We start from the raw sequence: 20,314 nt of genomic DNA on the forward strand, positions 1-20,314 counted from the left end.
AATTGAGTGGATCGATCCTCCGCCGCTTGCCCTCAATTTCTGAGTCCAACTTCGGTCTGAGAGATCCAAGGTCTGCTTTGCGAAACGGATGCCATATAGTCACTGTAAGCAGAGTTGAATAATAGTTTTCTCAGCATCGTTTCGAATATAATTCGTGCTCATACCGCGTACAGGGGGTTTCACGTAACTTGAACCAAAGATTAGAAGCAAGCGGCGCACTGCAACTTGCGGAAACAATGGACAAATTGTTTCCCGTTGTATTGCGCTCGTAACATGCTTTTAAATTCCACTTAGTTAGAAAATTAGCCAAGGTTAATTATGTAAAATGCTTAATATTCCCTTTAGAGTCACGCACAATGTTTCGCTAAGTTTTAAAGAGGGTTAAGAATTAATCAATGCAGTTTTTATGTTGCAACTTATCTCCTGTGTCGTACTTTCTTCCGCCGTTTAAAAACCCCGCGAAATATGGAAAAAAAAAACACGTGACTAAGCTCTTGCGCTGCCATATTCCAGCTGCCCAAGCCGTACTTTCAACGAACGAAACATGCGCGCTGACTGTGCTCAAGTAAGCGGCCGCCGCTCAGTTCGATGAGCTGCACACTGATACAAATAATGGAAACGGAAGGCATACCTGTCAGTAATGCGGGCATCAAAATTGCGGGTTGGGGCCGCCACATTCTCTCAGTCTGAAGGGGCTTCCGCTACAAGAGGGCGCTGCGAAGCAATGCGTCCATCGGTCGTGTGTCCCGCTTTACTTCTCGGGCGCCTGTACATTAATATTCACTTGACACAACGTGAACGCCTGTCACTGTCCGCTCACCTTTCATGGTAGAGGGAGTCGCCGGAACTTTGCGCAGCTGTCACTTCCGGTGTTCAGGCTCCACATTGCGGAACGTGGCACTTCACATCGCCTACCCGCCATGGTCGGTGAGCAGGAACGCTCGAAACGTATCTGAGGTGGAAAACTCGAGACAAGCAGTGAGCCTCGCACGGGGAAATCGCCGAATGCTTTCTAGCCGTGCCGCTGACCCGCTCTAATCTACCACCACTCGCAGCAGCCGCGAGTGCACGCGCATGCGCACTTCCTCTTGCCTGCCAAAACAGAAGAAAATTGTGTGGAGGAGGGTAACGACGAAGAGTGACAAAGTGCTATTTGTAAAGAATTCAGCTCACATTGGCGAACTACGCTTGAGTTAAAAATGAAGCCCGAAGACTGCATGTGTAGGAATTACTCGTTTTAAACATCAGTTTGCTTCTTATGAGTTCAAATATAAATCAACTTAAGTTTCGACTCATGGCGTGGTCATCACGCTGTAGTGGTGACCAGGAAGTTATTGCAGTCTTCCTAAGTCAGCGATCCTGCATTTTAGTGCGCATGTAACACATAGCCTAAGAGAAGGAGTTCAAGCTATTTTATTCTTGCTCCCTCCTCAACTGGGCGCTCTGGCGCAGCATGAGAAAAAGGATACAAATGAACAGCATAAAACTGGGATGTAACAACGGCGCCCAAGAGACGAAAAACACGCGGCTGAGTGGTTTCCGCCTCAGTTCCCACGGAGCAGCGTCCGAGCGGTGTTCCTCCCATTGTTGCGATCGCAATCTCACGGGCGGGCGCCAGGTATGCCCGCTTCGAGAAACCGAGCCCCGATCCAAAAACAAAAACTGAGAGAAAATGGCGGCTGGTAGGGCGCGTGTGCGCGAGCGCTGGGCCTGGCACAACTGCGCCATATAGTTTGGTGCAGCGTGTTGAAAGATACGTGCGCTTTAAGAGACTTATGATTGCACACCCTGAAGCCATAATTAACATACCCGTTTTTCAGACCGTCACACTAATGCCTACTGCATTTTTACTGGACTTGTACAGCATTAATGATACTTTTGCGCCGCTGTTATTTAGTTGTTATACTATAGCCATACGTTGTTGATGTAACACTTATGCAACGCTCATTTACCCTTTTGATGCCATCGTACCGCTCGTATACTACACATTTTTCTTACCGTTATGCTGCAGTAGACGTAGTAAGGCTGATGATAATGATGATTATGACACATATGCGGCGCTTATTGTCCACTACTGTATCACGTACTTTGCAGTGACACAACCTTATGCGGTACACGAATGATTTATCAAGGCCTGCTTCTTGATGATCAGCGAATTGCCAGCACTAGTGGAAGCAGTATTGCTTGTTAGTAAACGAACTCATTCCCGGGAATGGTTCTTCCCAATAAAGTTAGTTTTCATTCAGTAGAGATCCCATTGAGCGTTTTTGCTAGCCTGTCCGAAAAAATGTTACAGTCCACAAGATTTTAACAGCTAACGTTACAAGGCATGCGTTGCAAAACGTGTCAGCAATGTGTCCGAATAAGGGACGCCTTTTCATTATTTTTTATCTTCATGACTACCATCTTGTATGGAATGAGCTATTGACTTAAGACTTGCGGGGGAAATCCGGTAACTGATTGCTTTCATTCTCAGTGATTGAGTAGTGGGATGACGCACTTTGCTGGTGCTAACTATAATACACAAAGTTCTTTCTTCGCCATAAACACATTTTTTTAGCGTAACTTATGGCCTACAAATATGATACATTGTTAAACACTTCCGCTTGCAAAAGTCTGGAAAAGTTGCTGGAGCGGCTTTCATGTCAAGATCTGTTTTGAAGAACAGGTGGAATTCGTTTACACCATAAAGGGCGTCGAATAGTATTTCGTCGTACCTAACGGAAACGCACCCTCAAGCTTTTGTTCCATCGGATGTCTTGAAACCATCCACATTCAAAAGTGCTTTTGTGATGGGCTATGAGGGACAATAACTGAATTACTGAACTCACGAAAGGGGCAACCGCACGCCACTTCCAGGTGTTTCTTTCCGGGAGCAGTTCTCCTTTCCCGGCTAAGGCAAACAAGAGCCTTACTCTCTAGACTGCACACAACAAGTGGAGCGTGACACATTCCTTTGTAAGCTAGGCTGGGCAATCTTGGCAAATCGGTGATCCTCTCAGTATTATGTAAATCTCGACCGCTACCGTGTAACATGCGGTGAAAGAGGGCGGGTTTGGGGTTTCACTTTCCGGGCATTAAGCAAAAGCGCGAAGCGGGAAATGACCTGGCTTCGTTAGCTTGTATACGTGACGATGACGTCACGGGTATCAGAAAACGTGGTAGAGGCGGAGTATAAAAAGGGCCGTTGGTGAAGCCAGAGCACCACAGCCCTTTGGGAGCTCAACACCCAAGAACCCGCCATGAAGTCTCTGGTATGACTGCTACTGTACTGGTCTTTTGTATGCAACACAGAGTGCGAGAGGTCTGTGCAATACGCGTAGTTATTCATAAAGTACTTCTCATGAACCAGCTGAAAACTTTGTGAAAGAGGCACCTACCAAGCTTTGGAAGCTTTAGGGGAATTTAAAACGAGTCGTTTTCAAAAGACAGGATGAACTGGACGTTTTACGGGCGGCGTTAAGCAAAGTCATTTTGAATGTTCTTTGTTCAGAAGTGTATTGAACTTCTTTAACGAGGAAATTGATGGTGTTTTCATAGTACACAGGTAAAATGTAAAAAACACCCTTGTTTGGTTCTAATTATAAGGAGCAGGGATTATGCCGAGGCCAAATAACAGACCTTAGTTCGTCGGCATCAAATTGCGTTGGTATAAAGAAGAAGCTCGAAATAAAAATTTTTTACTGTGTCTAACTGTAGGTTGCTCGGTTGAGAGATCTTACTTAAAGCTCAATCTTGTGCACAACACTCAGTTTATGCTTAGCGTAATATCATCTAACTATACTTTCTTTGTTTTCACAGATCATCTTGTTCGCAAGTGCAGTCGTAGAGTCATACACGTCCCCTGGTATTCGGAACAGCGAACTGTGGTAGTGAAGGTTCGATCTGCGGACCTCTTTCCTGTTCGGTGTAACGGTAGAGACTCAGTTGCGGCACTTCTTTTTTTAGTACCGCTTGGCTCGGCGATGGGTGGCTTATACGTGCCTGTGGACACATTGCCTTATAGCCCTAAAACATGGGCCAACTCTGCTGCGACAGTGTCAATCATGGACTATTTTGATCTTCCTTCTGACAAACACTGCGTTCAAGAAATGACAGCCGTGTCTCTGATCTTGTTGATGCAGCTGGAAAAAAAAGCGATTGGAGCTGTAGAGCCTTCAAAATTGTGGTTGTCACTAAAAAAAGCCACTAAATTTTCGTTGTTTCCTTAGAAGACCATTGTTTACGCTCTTTGCAGTTTTAGAACTAATCCAAGACGAGACATCGAGACACCGCCGTTTTAAGTATCTACGGAATATCATCTAGAGCCTGAATCATGAGGAAAAACTTGGTTCTTTACCTGTATGCATAGTTGTACAAAAAAAAGCAGCTTTTTCTATTGAAGTTAAATAGGCCTCGCAACGCAGGAGCGCTGGCTATCAGCTATCTAAAGTTCCTGCTTAGCATCGGCTTAGACATAAGCGCAGAGCACCAGTCCCCGCGGTTGCTGTTGAAACGCTTTGTTAACTCTTGATTGTAAAACTTAAACGCTGCACAGTAGTCATACAACTTTTGGACTGACGCACAGCCAACGTCCACAACGAATTAGAAATCTGACGCGGTAAGGGGTGCTATGCAATCGGACTTTAACTCACTCTGCCGGTGTATGACCTCCGCAGGCTATCCTGATCCTCGGTTCTGCTCTGGCCGTCTGCGCCATGGCTGGCGGATTGGGTGGCTATGGTGGCGGCTACGGCTACGGAGGTGGCTACGGCTACGGAGGCGGCCTCGGCTACGGTGGAGGCGTTGGAGTAGGCAGCAGCGTGACACTTCTCCGTGGTGGTCCTGGATTCTCCAAGGCTGTAGCCGGACCTGTCTTCGTCGTCAGGACGATACATCACGTGGACAAGGTGCACGGCGGAGGTGCCATCGTGGCCCACAGCGGGCTCGGAGGCTACGGAGGTGGTCTTGGGTTCGGAGGAGGACTCGGCTACGGTGGTGGACTCGGATACGGAGGAGGGCTGGGCTACGGAGGTGGCCTGAAGTACGGTGGCTACGGCCTCAAGGGCTAGGCGCTAGTGCGAGCAAGCGGTGCAGCCCTGAGAGAGTCCGTGCTACGACCAGCGTCCGACGACACGTTCGCATCGGAGACTTCTGCCGGGAAACGCGATTGATAGCTGGGAGCTTCGCACCGTACGAACCACTAATTTCCTCCAAAGATTGCTCCGGTGATCCTGAGCCTGTTTCAATCTCAGTGCTTGGATGTTTCAATAAATGCTCAAGTCAGAATCATGATCTAAAATGACTGGTTACTGCACGACGCATTACTATATTTTCAATCTCTTCATAACTACTAGGCCTAAAAAACCTTCTTTTTACATATCACAGAACATCTTAAGTTGGACGTTGGACGTTCAGCCTCCCGAATTCTAGTGAAAGTGAGTTTGCTTCCTAGAGAGTGACATACGCCAAGGCCCCAAAAGCACGAACAGCCGGCAGAGCAGGAATTGAAAGATAGAATTAAGGTTCGTTGTTGGCTACGTGAGAAACACATGTGAACCAATGTGTGAAATAGCACTGGGTTGGCAAAAGACATAAAAAAAATTACGTGCAAACGCGAAAGTTTTCTTTAGTGAAACCAACTGCATCTCGCACTGGTAAATAACTGCCGTTCCAGGGCACCAAGCTTCTTATCAAGAGAGCTTACATAAGGCATAGTTGCTTATTGCGCAAATCACGCAAGGCACGAAAGTGCTTTGACCTCCTTCACGGTTGCGAACAAACGCTAGGTGACGTCATTAACGCGCTGATGCGGTATAAATGGAGCACTGCGCATTCAGCTCGTGCCACACTGAACCTGCCCTGCTTGCTTTTTTTTTGCTTCTCTGAAGACCAGCTCCCTCTTTGGTTATGGTGGACAAGCTACAGGTGTCGTAGACGGCACATGGTTGTGTCTAGCTAAGAGGAGGAGGCCCGTATTTTTCTTAGCATGAGCTTGAGCTTGATACCTTGAAACATGATGAACCGCGCAATGCTGAGATGGCTGTTCCGGTGAAGAATGAGTGATTGAGCCAAATAGGGAACGCCGTTTACAACATAAAAAAATGAATCCAGCTCAAAAATAGATAATTGGAAGAAAATGGCATGCAACATCGCAATGACGGCGTCGGTTTCTTTGATGTGAATGGTAAGGCCACAAGGAAGGCGGAGATATAATGAGGTATAGAGTGATCAATCGAACAGCATGCACACAGTTCTGGTCGCACCATGGCGCTAAGAAAGAAATAATATTTATTTTTTTATTTACAGAATACTGCAGACCCTAAGATGGGTCCAAGCAGGAGGGGCAAAAGCACATAAAAAGAGGCGCGGCAGATTACATAGCACAAAACTAACATAACAGTAATAGAACACAGTAAAAGAAAAAGAAAAAAAAACAACTCAGCAATTATCAATAAGTAACTTTGTTAATGGCATCTATGCTGTTTACAACCTCAGGTGGGAGTTCATTCCATTGAGCTATTCTGTGAGGAAAAAATGAGTATTTAAAAGCATTGATTCGAGCGCTGCACGGTGTTACTGATTCCGTGTGACGATGTCGGGTTAGTCGCTTTGTGATCGGTTTAAGAAATAAATCTGGGCTCATGGAGAGTTACCACACCGTTGCGAAGGCAAATGGAATGACATTAAAAAAGCTTCCATAAAAAAGAGTGAGTGCTAATAAAGGCCAAGACTAGAAAGACTACGCTACTTAAGCTCCAATGGGATGTTAAATGTCAAAAATGGGGCGTTAAAGGAAAAAAAAAATATGTATGCAATTTACGACGCGCAATAGAGAGAAAAATTGGTAGAAAGTAAGCACAGTCATTCTCTCTGAGCATGTCGTGTCGGCACAACATGGGCACTCGTGCATAGAGCTATGAAATAACTGATGGTGTTGTCATGCTGCTGTAAACAATGAGTTTCATGCAGTTTCTAAGGAAGAAACCTCACGCAGCAGCCTATTAGAATAAAAGGAAGTGTGAATCATGTGTGTACTTTGAGTGCATTACCCTGAAAGTTGTGACAAAAGAGAGCTTTATAATAAACAAAAGTTCATAAAATGAACTTCAGCAATTTGTGTGAATGTTGTGTGTAGTTTGACTGCAATACACTAAAAAGTCTGCAAAAATACACCTTTCAATAAACAAAACGCCCACACAGCGGCCTTCAGGAATTTCTGAACTAGGCAGTATCTTTGTGACCGTAAGAATACTCTCATTTGACTCTTATCTAAGAAAGGTTTAGATGCTTAGCAATTTCAATTGTGACGAAACTATCACCGCTCGTTCTACTATTTGGGTTTGTTGGTTTACGGATTTCGATATGGTAATTAGCGCTTAAAGACACATACACAGAAAGAAGCGACAGAACCGGACAAGAGAGGTGTCATGTCGCTTCCTTCTGTGCTATCATTTTAGCGCTACTTACCATGTCTGAAACAATCATGTAAGAGCCGGATTCTGGTTTTGGCTTGGTAGAGGATTTTATTTCACTGCAGCTTGTTTTTGTGCCCTGTCACGGTTCGAGTCAGCGGTGTTTTAGTGTTGGTCTAGAAAAAAAAAGGCCTCACTTGTGGCGGTGTATGAATCGGTCGAACAAAGTGCCTTGTGTAGCATTACTAGAATTCGGCAGTATTGCGTGTCGGTCACTCCATTTTTTTGGTAACATGTTGTACCTTTTCATTCATTGCTCATTCATGTCTTTTCCAAACTGTCGCGGATTTTTTTTCCGCTCTTGTTTATATTTCTTACCTCGAGTGCGACATGTCTCTCACGTTGTGTATTTTGAGCTAATGTATCCAGTGTTCTGCCCTGATTTCTTTTGTGCATGGTGTTTGGCGTTACAACACGACCACAGTGTGGCGGCCCACTGATTATTTAAAAAGACAAATAATAAAGAAATAGGAGGCTTTTATCCTCTTATCCTTTGCCAACTCATTTCAATTAAATCGCCGACGTCATAATTACTAATGATACCTTAGACAAACGTCAACACCACATCCTTCCATCCTTACTACTACAAATGCTTTGCTTTCTAGTTGGTGACGCTCTTTATCAATTCCAGTATTTTTAGAATTTAGAAAAAAAAACACATGAGCGAAATCACGCAAAAACACACTTTATGTAGCCGTTCAGCACAATTCTCTCAAGTTAGAGACAACATAGAATACAAGATATTACATGTATGAATTGTAAAGTAAAGACGCCAAAGACCACACACACACACACACACACACACACACAAGGCAAGAGAACGGGATAGAGCGGCACTCACAACTAGTTTATTCTGCAGAACCCAGATACATATATACACTTAGCCAGCGCCTCCACAAGGAACAAATTTACGCACCGATGTCTACATGGTAACGAACGCTCAAAAAACTTCTTTTTTCCGCCTGATACAGAGATACAGAGGTTTCGCTGACACACGAACTGCCTTTCGAAACATCTGTATCTCTGTATCAGGCAGAAAATTTTTTTTTAGCGTTCGTTATCATGTAGACATTGGTGCGTAAATTTGTTCCTTGCGCAGGCGCTAGGTAAGTGTAAGTATGTACCTGGGTTCTGCAAAATAAACTAGTTGTGAGTGGCGCTCTATCCCGTTCTCTTTCTTGTGTGTGTGTGCGTGTGTGTGTGTGTGTGTGTGTGTGTGTGTGTGTGTGTGTGTGTGTGTGTGTGTGTGTGTGTGTGTGTGTGTGTGTGTGTGTGTGTGTGTGTGCGTGCGTGCGTGCGTGCGTGCGTGCGTGTGTGTGGCTTTTGGCGCCTTTAATTTACAATGAATTACCAACTAGCCCTGCAAAAAGTTCTTTTAAGATACAGGTATGAAGAAAAAAAACCGTTCACGCCGAGCCACTGACTATACACTTTTCCTGAGTGAAGGTAAAAATACAGTAGTTGCCGTGTAACGATGTCAGAAATCTTTCTGGCGATCAATCAACTTCTCTAAAAGAAACAGATTCATTTCCTTTGGCTTGGAAAGAGTTTATAGGAAACAAAACACCGGAAAGAAAAAGTCAGTTGCGCGGTTCTGGGTGGTTCGTTGGGATTAATTGGTAGTAATAATATTCTAATCGGAATCACAGAAAAAAACAAAAAAGCTGTACAAACTAAAGGTACCATTGGTATAGGTCACAGAGTGTCGCTTTCTCATTCATTGCAGGCGATGCGGTGACGTCACTCTGGACGTCACGAGTTCAGCCAAGTCTGCTCTCTAATAAACGTTCGCTTTAATGCTGCCAAATTCACCAAATGAAGATATACGAGTCGAGTACTAAAACAAGATGTAAGTCTGCTCTGTTATAAACGTTCGCTTTAATGCTGCCAAATCCACCAAATGAAGATTTACGAGTCGAGTACTAAAACAAGATGTTTGGTTTGGTTTAATTTGGTTTACTCGGGTTTAACACCCCAAAGCTACTCAGGGTATGACGGACGCCGCAGTGGAGGACTACGGCTAATTTCGGCCACCTGGGGTTCTTTAACGTGCACTGACATCACGCAGTGCACGGGCCTCTAGAATTTCGCCTCCATCGAAATTAGGCCGCTGCGGCCGGGATTGAACCCGCGTCCTTCGGGCCAGCAGCCGAGTGCCGTAACCACTGAGCCACCTCGGCGGGGCTAAAACAAGATGTTACGACTGCACGACAAAATACACGCCATATTTTGGAATCGTCCAGGGAAATAAAAGATAACAGCTAAAAAAGATAGGAGCTAAACATTGCTGTCCCTATAAGGCAAAATGTTAAACGAAACACTGCTCAGAATGCTCACAGAGCTTCATTCCAGTGTTGCTAGTTTAGCCTCCCTCATTATTGCTTCCTCGCTGACTATCCTAACTAGTGCGGAAACAATGCACGCACGCAGCAAGCGCGAGATGGTATTTCCTGAGGGTAAAGCGCAACACGAGCTATGGCAAAAAAAAAAGTCAAAACTGGGTCGCGGCGCTTTTACCAAGGCTATACACGAAACGCACGTGTCGAAAGCTTTACGCTCGGGTTCCCACGGCGCGGAGGAGACGCCGAGTTCTTCCCTTTGTTGCGATTACATCGGAGAGTGGTGCTGCGGGACTTGCTAACTACGTGCAACCGAACCCGGGCACGAAGTAGCGAATGCGATGGAAGGTGGTGCCTTTATTGAGCTCGTCACTTAGTGTGAAAAAGTTTATATCGGGAACCACTCGTTTGCTTTTGTTGTTGGTGCTTATTTATTAATAGGAAGACCATGTTGCGGAGGCGGAGTAGAGCGAAATTAGCCTTAGTAGCACGCTTGAGGATATCAGAGCGGTTATAATAAGCCGTACGCATGGCCTGGAGCTTGTGATTACTGAAGCTTGGCGGGTTCCCGGAACTGAGAATGAGGAAAACGTTTTTGTTTTCACAAGAGAGGCCAGCCCTAAAATTTACTTTTTTGAGTACACACCAATTATATCGCGGCTCAACACTCTTTGGTTAGAAATTTAACAAAATTTTACATATAAATTTATTGCCATATGGCGAATCGCCGCAGGTGCATTGCGAAGGTGGTTTGGAAGTGAGCTTCGGTTCACGTCAAGTAGTTGCAGATTCTGGAAGTTTATTTGGTGTCTTACGCTGCCTCAAAGCGAAGTGCGCCATTTGGTCGCGTATATTATTATTTATTGAATTGCCTTGCGCTTTTGTTGCGCTCCCAATATGCTCTTCTGCTCTTACGCACAAACTTAGCCTTGAACTTACTCGCAGAATGAACACACCCTCTTCTTGGGGTGTCGAAAGAATGTTTTTGCCATTGCATATAATGAACGAACCCACCTTTTTTCCACCCTCAATCTGGTGAAAATGATCGTTAGAGCTAGAAACATCGGATTCTGAACGCCTAAACAACTACCTAATACAGAAAGGCCTTAACTGTTCAATGTCAAGCTGACTATACGTCACCCTGCCGGATGAAGAGCCAATAAGAATGTCCCGCGAAGAATCCGAGAAGCAATTGAAACCACACCTGATCGCAAAGGATTTCTCGTTTGAACTTCAGTTTTAATGCTTGTAGCAACTTGCAGCAGTTGGGCTTTACACTGAATGCTTTGAGATTAGCCAGAACGACCTTAGAATGTGCTTTCTTTGAGATATTTATGGCCTGATAAGCCAGTTATACCTGCATATGTGACATGAAAAAAAAAATGGATTAAACAGCTTTTACATTTTTAGTTTGGAGTAGTTATTAGCTAGAACGGCTAATTGGGCAAGGCTTCTAGGTGTTGTGTAACACCTTGAGGTGCAGAACAGCGATGTTTAAAGAAGTTTTCTTCTAAAGAAACCTCAGCTTATAGTCCCGCGCATTGTTTGTCCTCTTTTTTCTACCCTATCGTCGTTTCGCGCTGCTCTGTATCATTGAGTAGTTGTTATCTAACCTAAACACATAAGCTCCCAGTTATGCGTTTTCTTTTGCGGCGAGTCAATAAACAAAGGTCAAGCTTGCAGTAGCTGAATTAGTTTAGTTGCAAATTATTGCTGATTCTTTCATTAAACCCAAAAATTAACATCAATAAAATAATCTCGTGCTTGTTTCGAAGGACCACGAAATATACCCACTGAGTTTCATTTAAGCATCTTGAATAAACAGCGCGAACGAAGACGAGCACAAAAGACAAGAAAATGGACGACACAGCGCTGACTAACAACTGAGGGTTAGCACTTTGTTTTGCACTTTGTATACCTTTCCCTCTCTGCCGACATCTATGTATTTATACTTGTGTGATCAGCAATAAACCCTCAGTTGTTAGTCAGCGCTGTGTCGTCCATTTTCTTGTCTTTTGTGCTCGTCTTCGTTCGCGCTGTTTATTCAAGATGCTTAACCAACTAGCCCGCCAAAACGTGTTAATTCATTTAAGCAACAAAAGCCAGCATTTAGAACGTCGGTAACTTTAACAAGTGGCATCTATTGTTTACGCCGGCAAAGAAAACATCATTTTTCGCAATGCCGCGATGTTGGCAATTATGTTACGTTGCACCAGCAAAGGCTAAGGTGCGGCAGCTTAGCTTCAATCATACCAATCACAGGAAGCTGGCTAGCTTCCTTGTAGTAAAAATCATCGCTTAAACAATCTTCCTTTGTTTAAAATCTCCGCGTCTTCTAAAAACTTTGAAAGGAATGACATAATTCATTATATTCAAGCAGTTACAGCGCTTGCAAAAGAAAATGAAACTTGAACGCGGCCGCCGCTGTGATTTGGCTCTCGCCTTCGCGTGCTAGGTTATGCATGCTCCAGATGCAACCCGAAAACCAAAATACAAAGAGAAAAGGTCAGAATACTGCGCCCCGTTCTCCGAAGTGCTTTCCGTGCCTAGAGGAAGAAATAAACTGGGATGAGGCTCTCATGCGGGACCGTGTGTAAGTTGAGCATAAACAAATAAACATAAGAAACCTCGCTACTTCCTCTAGGCTGCATGTGCGAATAGCTGAAGCGCGGTATTATGATCCGCTCTACTCTCGCTACGGATGTATATGCCCTCTCCTTCTGTATAAGGGTAAGGAAGAAAAAAGGCAATTTTCGTGGGAATTCTACCAGCAAGGAATAACATCGCGAGGTGGCAAATCACTTCCTACGCTAGCGCATACGTCATGACTGCGTAACTAGAACAGAAATAAATGGGTAGGCAAGGGGGTATATAAAGAGCCATGAAAGAAAGGCAGATCACCGCAGGGCTCAAGAACATCGCCATGAGGACTCTGGTATGGCAAAATTCCATCTTTCGCTTGTAACTGCACCGCTCTGACTCGTCAGTCGTACGCGGTGAAAACATAGAAAGTCTGTTTTCGCTTGCAGCCGGATTTGGCGGAAACAAACGAAACATTCAGCAGTGGGACTCGTAAATGACATTTCCGTCGTTATTGGGCCTCTTAAAGGATGCTGTGTCGCCGTTATTGAGATAATATGCAAAATAGCTATAGAATTCTACGCAGAAAATGTTTTGTTACATTGTTTCCCCTATTCCCATTTCAATTTTCCCATGCAGTACAGTGCAATATTGATTAGTTTGAAAATATATGGAAAGAGCTTAGAAATCTAGTCTGTTTTAAACGAGAACTAGCTCACATTCACCACTTTAAGATTCACGACCAAGTCTGCTCTCCAACTTGCTACCTTGCAACATTGTTAGCTCAAAAATATTACAATTTTTCAGAGTATGCCTGCAAGCAGAAGCGTCACATTACGTCTAGAGATGCATATAGCTTCTCGCGGTAGGTTTTACAGCGCATAACGAGGATAGTACAGCCGAATGGAGCGCTAAGGTAGTAAATTAAGCAGCACTAAGAACAAACACAGTGCTTCAGAAAGGGCGCTCCCCACTCTACTTAAAAATTGCTCGGGCCGCGAGTTGAGCACTTGTCAATATTCTTTCTGTTCACTGGATTAGACACCGCAACTTGTCTAATGTCCGCAACGTCCGCAACTTGTCTGATGTTGATTTGCAAGGGAAGCGTAGCAACGATTATTGTCGGCCCCGTGTACATGTGGTCTGTTTTGTCGTTTTTGGCTTTCTTCAGCTGTAGGAGTTATGGATTAAACAGGGAAATTAACTTTCGCAAAAAGCCTTAGAGCGGAGCTACCCGCTACGAAAGGACTCCGCAGTCCTTTGTACTAGTAGTTTTATAGGAGTTTTTAATTTTCATTGCATATGTCGATTGAAGCTGAAGTACAGCTCACTGCTGTTTTTATCTTTGCACTAAAATTTGGACACAACTATGCAGCGTTTGCAGGTGTATTAGGCAGGATATGAACGTAAACTCAACTAAGAGTTCCCAATCAAGGGGCCCCGTGCTAAGCGCCGACCACCAAGTGCGGCTAGAGAATGTTGTTACTTGTATTCATATAGGCATCTACTCTGTCTTTTAGCCAGAACCTTGTTCGAAATTTCGGATTCTTCGCTTCGATTTTTAGCTCTCGGACTCTGTTCACAACAGAGGAGTGGGCGCTGTCATAGTGTTCAGAACGCACATTTATATGACACCGAGGGCACAATTCCAAAAATGTGCTGATATGTTCAATCTATTCTTTACAGCCTACCTTGCTCATCGGGTCTGCTCTGGTTGCTTGCGCCGTGGCCGGTGTAATAGGAGGCTACGGTGGGGGCTACGGAGGCGGCTATGGTGGAGGCTACGGTGGTGGATACGGTGGAGGAGTTGGAGTTGGCAGCAGCGTGACGCTACTGCGAGGTGGTCCCGGATTCTCCAAGGCTGTGGCAGGACCCGTATTCGTCGTCAGGACGATACACCACGTGGACCAGGTGCAGCGAGGAGGTGGCATCGTGGCTCACAGTGGACTCGGAGGCTACGGTGGAGGAGGCGGATACGGCGGAGGAATCGGCTACGGCGGAGGAATTGGATACGGAGGAGGAATCGGAGGTGGTCTGAAGTACGGCGGTGTTGCTATCAAGGGCTAGCCGTTACGCAACTGCGACAGGTACCTGTCAGCCGGTCACGAAGACTTCTCCGAAGGAGAAAACGTCAGTTCGGCTTCCTTCACCGTCAGGTCGTCAGCTCCAGGGAATGCTCAGAAGATACTCATCCCGGCGGCATGCAACAGGAGAGAAGTTTGTAATAAATGCACAACAAAGTTTCACCTGCAATGCAGATCAAAAATTTTTCTGCGGTAGCGCAATAGTTCGACTCTTCCAGTCACAACTTCGCAACTTCACCACCGGTAATCTGATTACTTCGAGGGAACTTGAAGTAAAATTTTACAGCTTTCTGGAGACAGGGGAGAGAATTAGACTGCTGAAACTGGTTATTATTGGATGGTTTCTGGGAAAAGCCAAGAGATTAAGGGCCTTTTTTCTGCTGTTTTCTATCGTACCGTAGCGCTTGACAGTCGCCTCTAGAAGCTAGAATGAGACATCGCAACACCGAAGCTTCTCCCGCTTGATTCAAATCATTACATGAGAACGATCGACGGCATAGAGTTATTTGTGTACTGATTTTGCAGTAATTTTCGAAGCTGTCAAAACTCACAATGAAGCCTTCCAATGAAGGGTACGCGAAGTGACGGAAAAATTTTGATATGGTCGCGTCCTGAGAGTCCAATTCCAGCTTTTGCTTCAATTTTGTAAAATGCGTTTTAGTGGAAAGCAGACAGAAAATTGGAATGGTTAGAAAGACAACACTGCATACTTTTGAAGTTTTTGGTTGTAATCTGTCTGTAAAACCATGATGAACCTATTTTCCATCTTGTTTATTATTTGCCGCGTGAAGCCAACCAAATGGAATCCTCCCATTGTGGGTGCACGCAAAGTGCCACCGGCAGTTGTTCAAACCCAATTAGCACAAGTAATCGGCGCAATATTGGAAACGGATGCTTTCACGGTGGCCCTGTGCAGGACCGTCTTTTGCCAATACATTTTCTGTCTTTTTCAGTCCACACAAGAGTGAAGAAAACGTATATCATCGACACCTAGCTCTCGCTTGCAAGTGTCTTTCCCACTTTCTGGCCTGCCTGTTGTAGCTTAATGCAAGGGAACAGCTAAAAGTCTTAAAATACAAGAAAAAAATGTGATTATTCTAAAATTTTCGTCAGTTACGCTTACAAAAATAACCTTCAGCAGCGATAGGCGAAAGCGCATCCCGAGAACTTTAAGGCGTGATTTAGAGATCCATAACTACCGCGCAAACGACAGGACAGAGATGAAGAAGGGACATCACACAGCGCGTGTGTGGTGTCCCTTCTTCATCTCTGTCCTGTCGTTTGCGCTGTAGTTATGGATCATCGAAAACACCAACTCGCCCAACAAATGCTTTCGTGATTTAGAGCCTTTTTCTGCCAGAGCTTTTGTTCACAACTACAGCGACAAGCTACGATTGTTGGTGTAGCTGAACAGTTTATTTCCGCAAGTTTACCAGGAACCATAATGGCGTATCGCAGCTCAAAATTGTACAGAGATGAAAACTTGAATCCTAGTACTTTTGTTCGTCCACAACCAGTAGACATGAAAACGTTGTGGAAAGCGTAATTGTCAATACCTTTACGACTGCGTCCAGACAGCGTTTCAAGCGTGTATCTTACAGGATAGGTCCAATCACTTGCGAACTTTTCTGTTGCCATGCTTTTACAACCTTACTAATTGAAAGTGAAATGAAGGCGGCGCCATAAATGGGGACATAAAAGGCATACAAACTACAGGAATTTCATCATGAAGCATCTAGCCCAAACAAGAGTTTTACTAAATGAAAAATTGCCAGATGACAGTCGAAGGGTTGACCTGTTCATGGCTGTGACTAAGAAAGCCGATCTTGTACTGCGAGAAAAACATCGTTCGATTTCTCGAATATCAGCGTGCACTCGATCGGACGCGTTAATTCTGCTTACATGAAGGAATTTTTGGATCTGCGTTTCATTTCATTTAGGATTACTGGCGGGTCTTGTAAAATGCATTGGAACGTAACGTATCCATTTAGGTTCATTTGCTCGCATTGTCCCTGGACAGCAATAGTCATGTGGGTAAATTGTGTGTGGATTTTCGAAACGTGTTATATATTCAAGTGGTACAACAGATAACTGGACAGCGCCTAGACGACAGTGCTTATTCAGCCAGTGGTGATAACAGAAATAACATTAAAGGCGAAGCGCGAGTGCTGTTTACAGCGTTAACAGCCTGACCAGTGACTTCATAAGGCAGCACGCTTTCACAGCAATGACACAAAGCTTCCTTCCCTTAAATATTGGTTGGTTTATTGGGGTTTAACATCCCAGGGCGATTCAGGCTATGGGGGACGTCGTAGTGAAGGGCTGTGGAAATTTCGACCACCTGGGGTTCTTTAACGTGGACTGACAATACAGAGTACAATGATTGAGTTGTCACTAAGATAGGTAGCAATATGGGGGCCGAGGACTGGTTGCTGGGAGAATCTGGAGCTTCAGATTCTGGTGTTAAGAAATCGGAGGTGACCGAGCCAGAATGGGCAAGGTCGGGGACAACGATTTGGGTTGGGCCTAAGAGCTGTCTTCTAATGCAGCGCCTGTGTCTTTCGGTGTGCGTAGTGCGGTATGTTTGGAAGGTGCAATGGGAAGCTCGTTGCTCGGAGGATACCTGTCGGGGATGGCCGCGTAGTCAACATCGCATTCACCTGAAAAGGACGCTGTTAAACGACGTAAAGGTAACGTTCTTCATTTTATACACGAACCAAGTAAGGGCCGGGGCTCACTGGCTTAGATTTTTATGCGTAGCATATTGCAATCACTCAGTTCAGCACTTGGGCGCGGCCGGGCAGCCACCTAACCACGTGACGTGACGTCACGACAGCCGGAGGAAAAACCGTAGGTAAAGATGATGGCGATTCTTGGTGAGAATTGCAAACACAGTAAAAAGAAAAAAAGAGAAAAACAAAAAATAAAAAAAAAACAAAATAAAGGAAAACAAAAAAAAGAAAGAGAAGAACGGCCGAGCATGGTGGCGGTTGCCACCGCCCCGTTTCACAGGGGGCGCTCCTATACATCCATCCATCCATACGTCACGGAGGAAAAGCTGCTGATAAAATCGAGTGCCGCCAAGCAATACCTCGCGCAAAAAGACCGCGCAATATGCAACGCATTCTTGGCTTAACCAAGCTAATAAGCCTGGGCATCTTTTTTTGCCTACTTTCCGTTCGTCGTTACCTGACAGGAGGCTCTTCAACAGGCCGCCGACAGCGACTTCGCTATCTACTGGATTCGCGGGTTATGTTTGCCGACTTCTTGATATGATCCTAATTTTGCTTTTAGTCTTTGCTCTTAGTCAGGGTGGAGTGCACTCATCATCCTTTGAGAAGTCAGTGAGAGAAACTATTGCGCTTGTGTTTCGTTTCTCGTCACGGGTGTAGTGTCTGCCTGAAGCAGAACTGATAGAGTGCTTGCTAGATTTTGTCTTTCCTTTCGAGTGCTTGGCAAAGGTATATTTGGGCACGTCTTTCGTCATGGTATGCACAGAATGCACTGCACTTCAGTGCGAGATGGATGGTATGTCAAAAACGTCTCAAAATAGACAGAATAAAACTGCGGATCATTCTTTGTCACCGTTTATTGTGGCAATTCAGATAGGGCATACACGCAACGCAGCTTTTTAAAGGTCTTTTTACTCTTTGCCATGGCCGTCATAAACACTTTCACTCACTTTAAATCCAATTCCCCATCTACAAGCAACCATAAGGGGACACAAAAGGGAAATACTTAGTCAGGCTAGACGGTAGGTTAGCGTCACGTCGTTGAAAATTGGTCATATTAAACGAAACAAAGCTTTTGTAGGACACAAGACAGAAAAAAGCAAAGAACAGGTGGACCCGAGGCAAAAAGATTGGTACCGCTTCGACTGGTGACGTATTGGTGCGTTCTTTCCGGGGACGCTATTTCACCACCAATGGAAAAAACCGTCGAAATACGAGAAAAGCAGTGTGGTGAGCATATCCATGATTGCGAAGCGACTTATTAAAACAGGGCAAACAGACAGCGGGATGAATGAAAGGCTAGACGCAAAAACGAGCGTTGAACCTTTCGTATCGCTTTCTTTCTTCCCAGGATACGTGTGGCCGTTGTACACGTGAAGTTCAGAACCGCAAGAGCTCAACGGCATTCACGCTGTGTGCGCTTGGTGCAAGGCCTGCTAAGTGGTTTCTTTATCCCTGCTGCCGTCGAATCGACAACTTTGTGCAGGCTGTGGGCATTTTGAAACTGCAAAGTACAAGTTTTATTGTTTTCGGTACAAGCTGATGCAAATGCGCAAAAATGTGGGAAGTGCGATACGAGCGGATGCTTTCAACGCCATGGAAAGGCGGGTAGGCTGGGATATGATGAAACATATTTGAGAAGCCCCACACCTAAGCACCTTCACCCCTCATTTGGCTTAGGAAAGAAATAAGTTTACGGCGCTGGCTGCCATGTAGCAATGAGTGCGGTGATGGCATCGAAGGCCGGGTTTTAGCGCCTTTGATTCGAGTGCTCGTTCTCTAGGGCGAATTTGAAGCTGTAGCATACGATGTAATATCCAGCTAAATTGGTATTAAAGGTACACGCTTTTTGGCAAGGAAAACGTCCAGCCAACTGATGTATGCTAAAATTTATAGGTCTTTTTTTCTATTCGAGATGTTTGCCATTAGGCATAATGTCAAAGGGAAAGAAAGTTATAAGAAGGAGTGTGAACAAGCCTCGCTTAAAAAGTGGCAAAAGTTCGCGAGAAAGCAATTATTATGAGTCCACTTGCGATAGTCGCCTGCAACGTCCCATCGCAGGCCTACCTACCTTCTTTAGAAAGCGTCGTCTCACGGAAGGTGTCGCCGGGCAAGTCCACAGCAGGTGCTTTTCGTCACACTGGTCTGGCGCAGCATCACATTGAGGACACTTGTCAGCCACTACAGACAACAAGCGTCAGGCTACATGTGCGCAGAACGTACCCTGATTTTTTCCGCATAAAACTCACAGGAAGCACATTACGGACGTAGGAATCGCAACGAGTACAGCAAAGTCCATTACAAAGGTCATCTCCAATCGTACCTAAAGCGTAGTTGGTCGACAAAACTGCGATAAAAGATAGCACAAAGCACCATCTGATGAGCAGTTCCTGTGCAATTTTTCACTTAGTTGAAATACGTTACAACGTGACCGCGTCTGCCATGATTTTCAGGATCCCTCGAAGCTTACGAGTACACTTCACGACAGCACGCAATGCACCTAAGGCCATACGCTCGAATTATCGTCGTCTGGTTAAGCATGTCTGAGGCCGGTCAGCAGTTTTTTTTTGTAGTCTGCGTGTGCCCTCGATAACTTCACGCATTTTCTTTCGCACCCACGGGAGCTATTTCTACCGTACGCATGAGTTGCAACGACACGCAGCCGCACGCGATGCGGCACGTGGCGTTCGCTGAGGGGAGGGAGGGGGGGGGGGGGGAGGGGGAGGTAAAGTAGAAGGGCTGAGGCGGCCTGTACATTTCTAGTTTCCGGCTCCATTTCCGCTGTTCGAAAGTGGCGCCTCTTATTACGCGGAGAGTTCCACTGCAAGTGCATCTTAGAAATGACAAAGCGCATTTATTTTTGGCAGACAGTGTAAATCTGGAAGTGGTCCAGGACTTTCGTTCGCAATTTTATCAGCAACGCATGCACCGTTCCATGCAGCAAAAAGAAAAAAAAACGTCGGTAGTGTTTTCCAGGAATACCCTATCCGTTTTGCCTGTTTTGATACCCCCCTTTAGTATCCCTTTAATGACGATACTCAAAATGCAGGCGTACTCTTTTACACCAACCCGTCTGCCAGCTCTATCACAACAGACACACTTCTTGTCGCGATTGGCAAAAACTG

General features: G+C 45.1%; 2 protein-coding genes across 2 annotated transcripts; both read left to right on the forward strand.

Moving 5' to 3' along the window:
• The first annotated feature begins 3,242 nt into the window (after positions 1-3,242).
• Positions 3,243-5,051, forward strand: LOC149329060 (uncharacterized). Its single transcript, XM_089562063.1, has 2 exons — positions 3,243-3,254; positions 4,659-5,051. Exons 1-2 carry the CDS (start codon positions 3,243-3,245, stop codon positions 5,049-5,051), a joined length of 405 nt encoding a protein of 134 aa, XP_089418189.1.
• A 7,665-nt stretch (positions 5,052-12,716) lies between these two features.
• LOC149329061 (uncharacterized) lies at positions 12,717-14,440 on the forward strand. Its single transcript, XM_089562064.1, has 2 exons — positions 12,717-12,728; positions 14,060-14,440. Exons 1-2 carry the CDS (start codon positions 12,717-12,719, stop codon positions 14,438-14,440), a joined length of 393 nt encoding a protein of 130 aa, XP_089418190.1.
• Positions 14,441-20,314: the final 5,874 nt, after the last annotated feature.

This window comes from Amblyomma mixtum, chromosome 9 (assembly GCF_055824585.1).
Source record: "Amblyomma mixtum isolate Tamu chromosome 9, ASM5582458v1, whole genome shotgun sequence".
Classification (NCBI taxonomy): Eukaryota; Metazoa; Arthropoda; class Arachnida; order Ixodida; family Ixodidae; genus Amblyomma; species Amblyomma mixtum.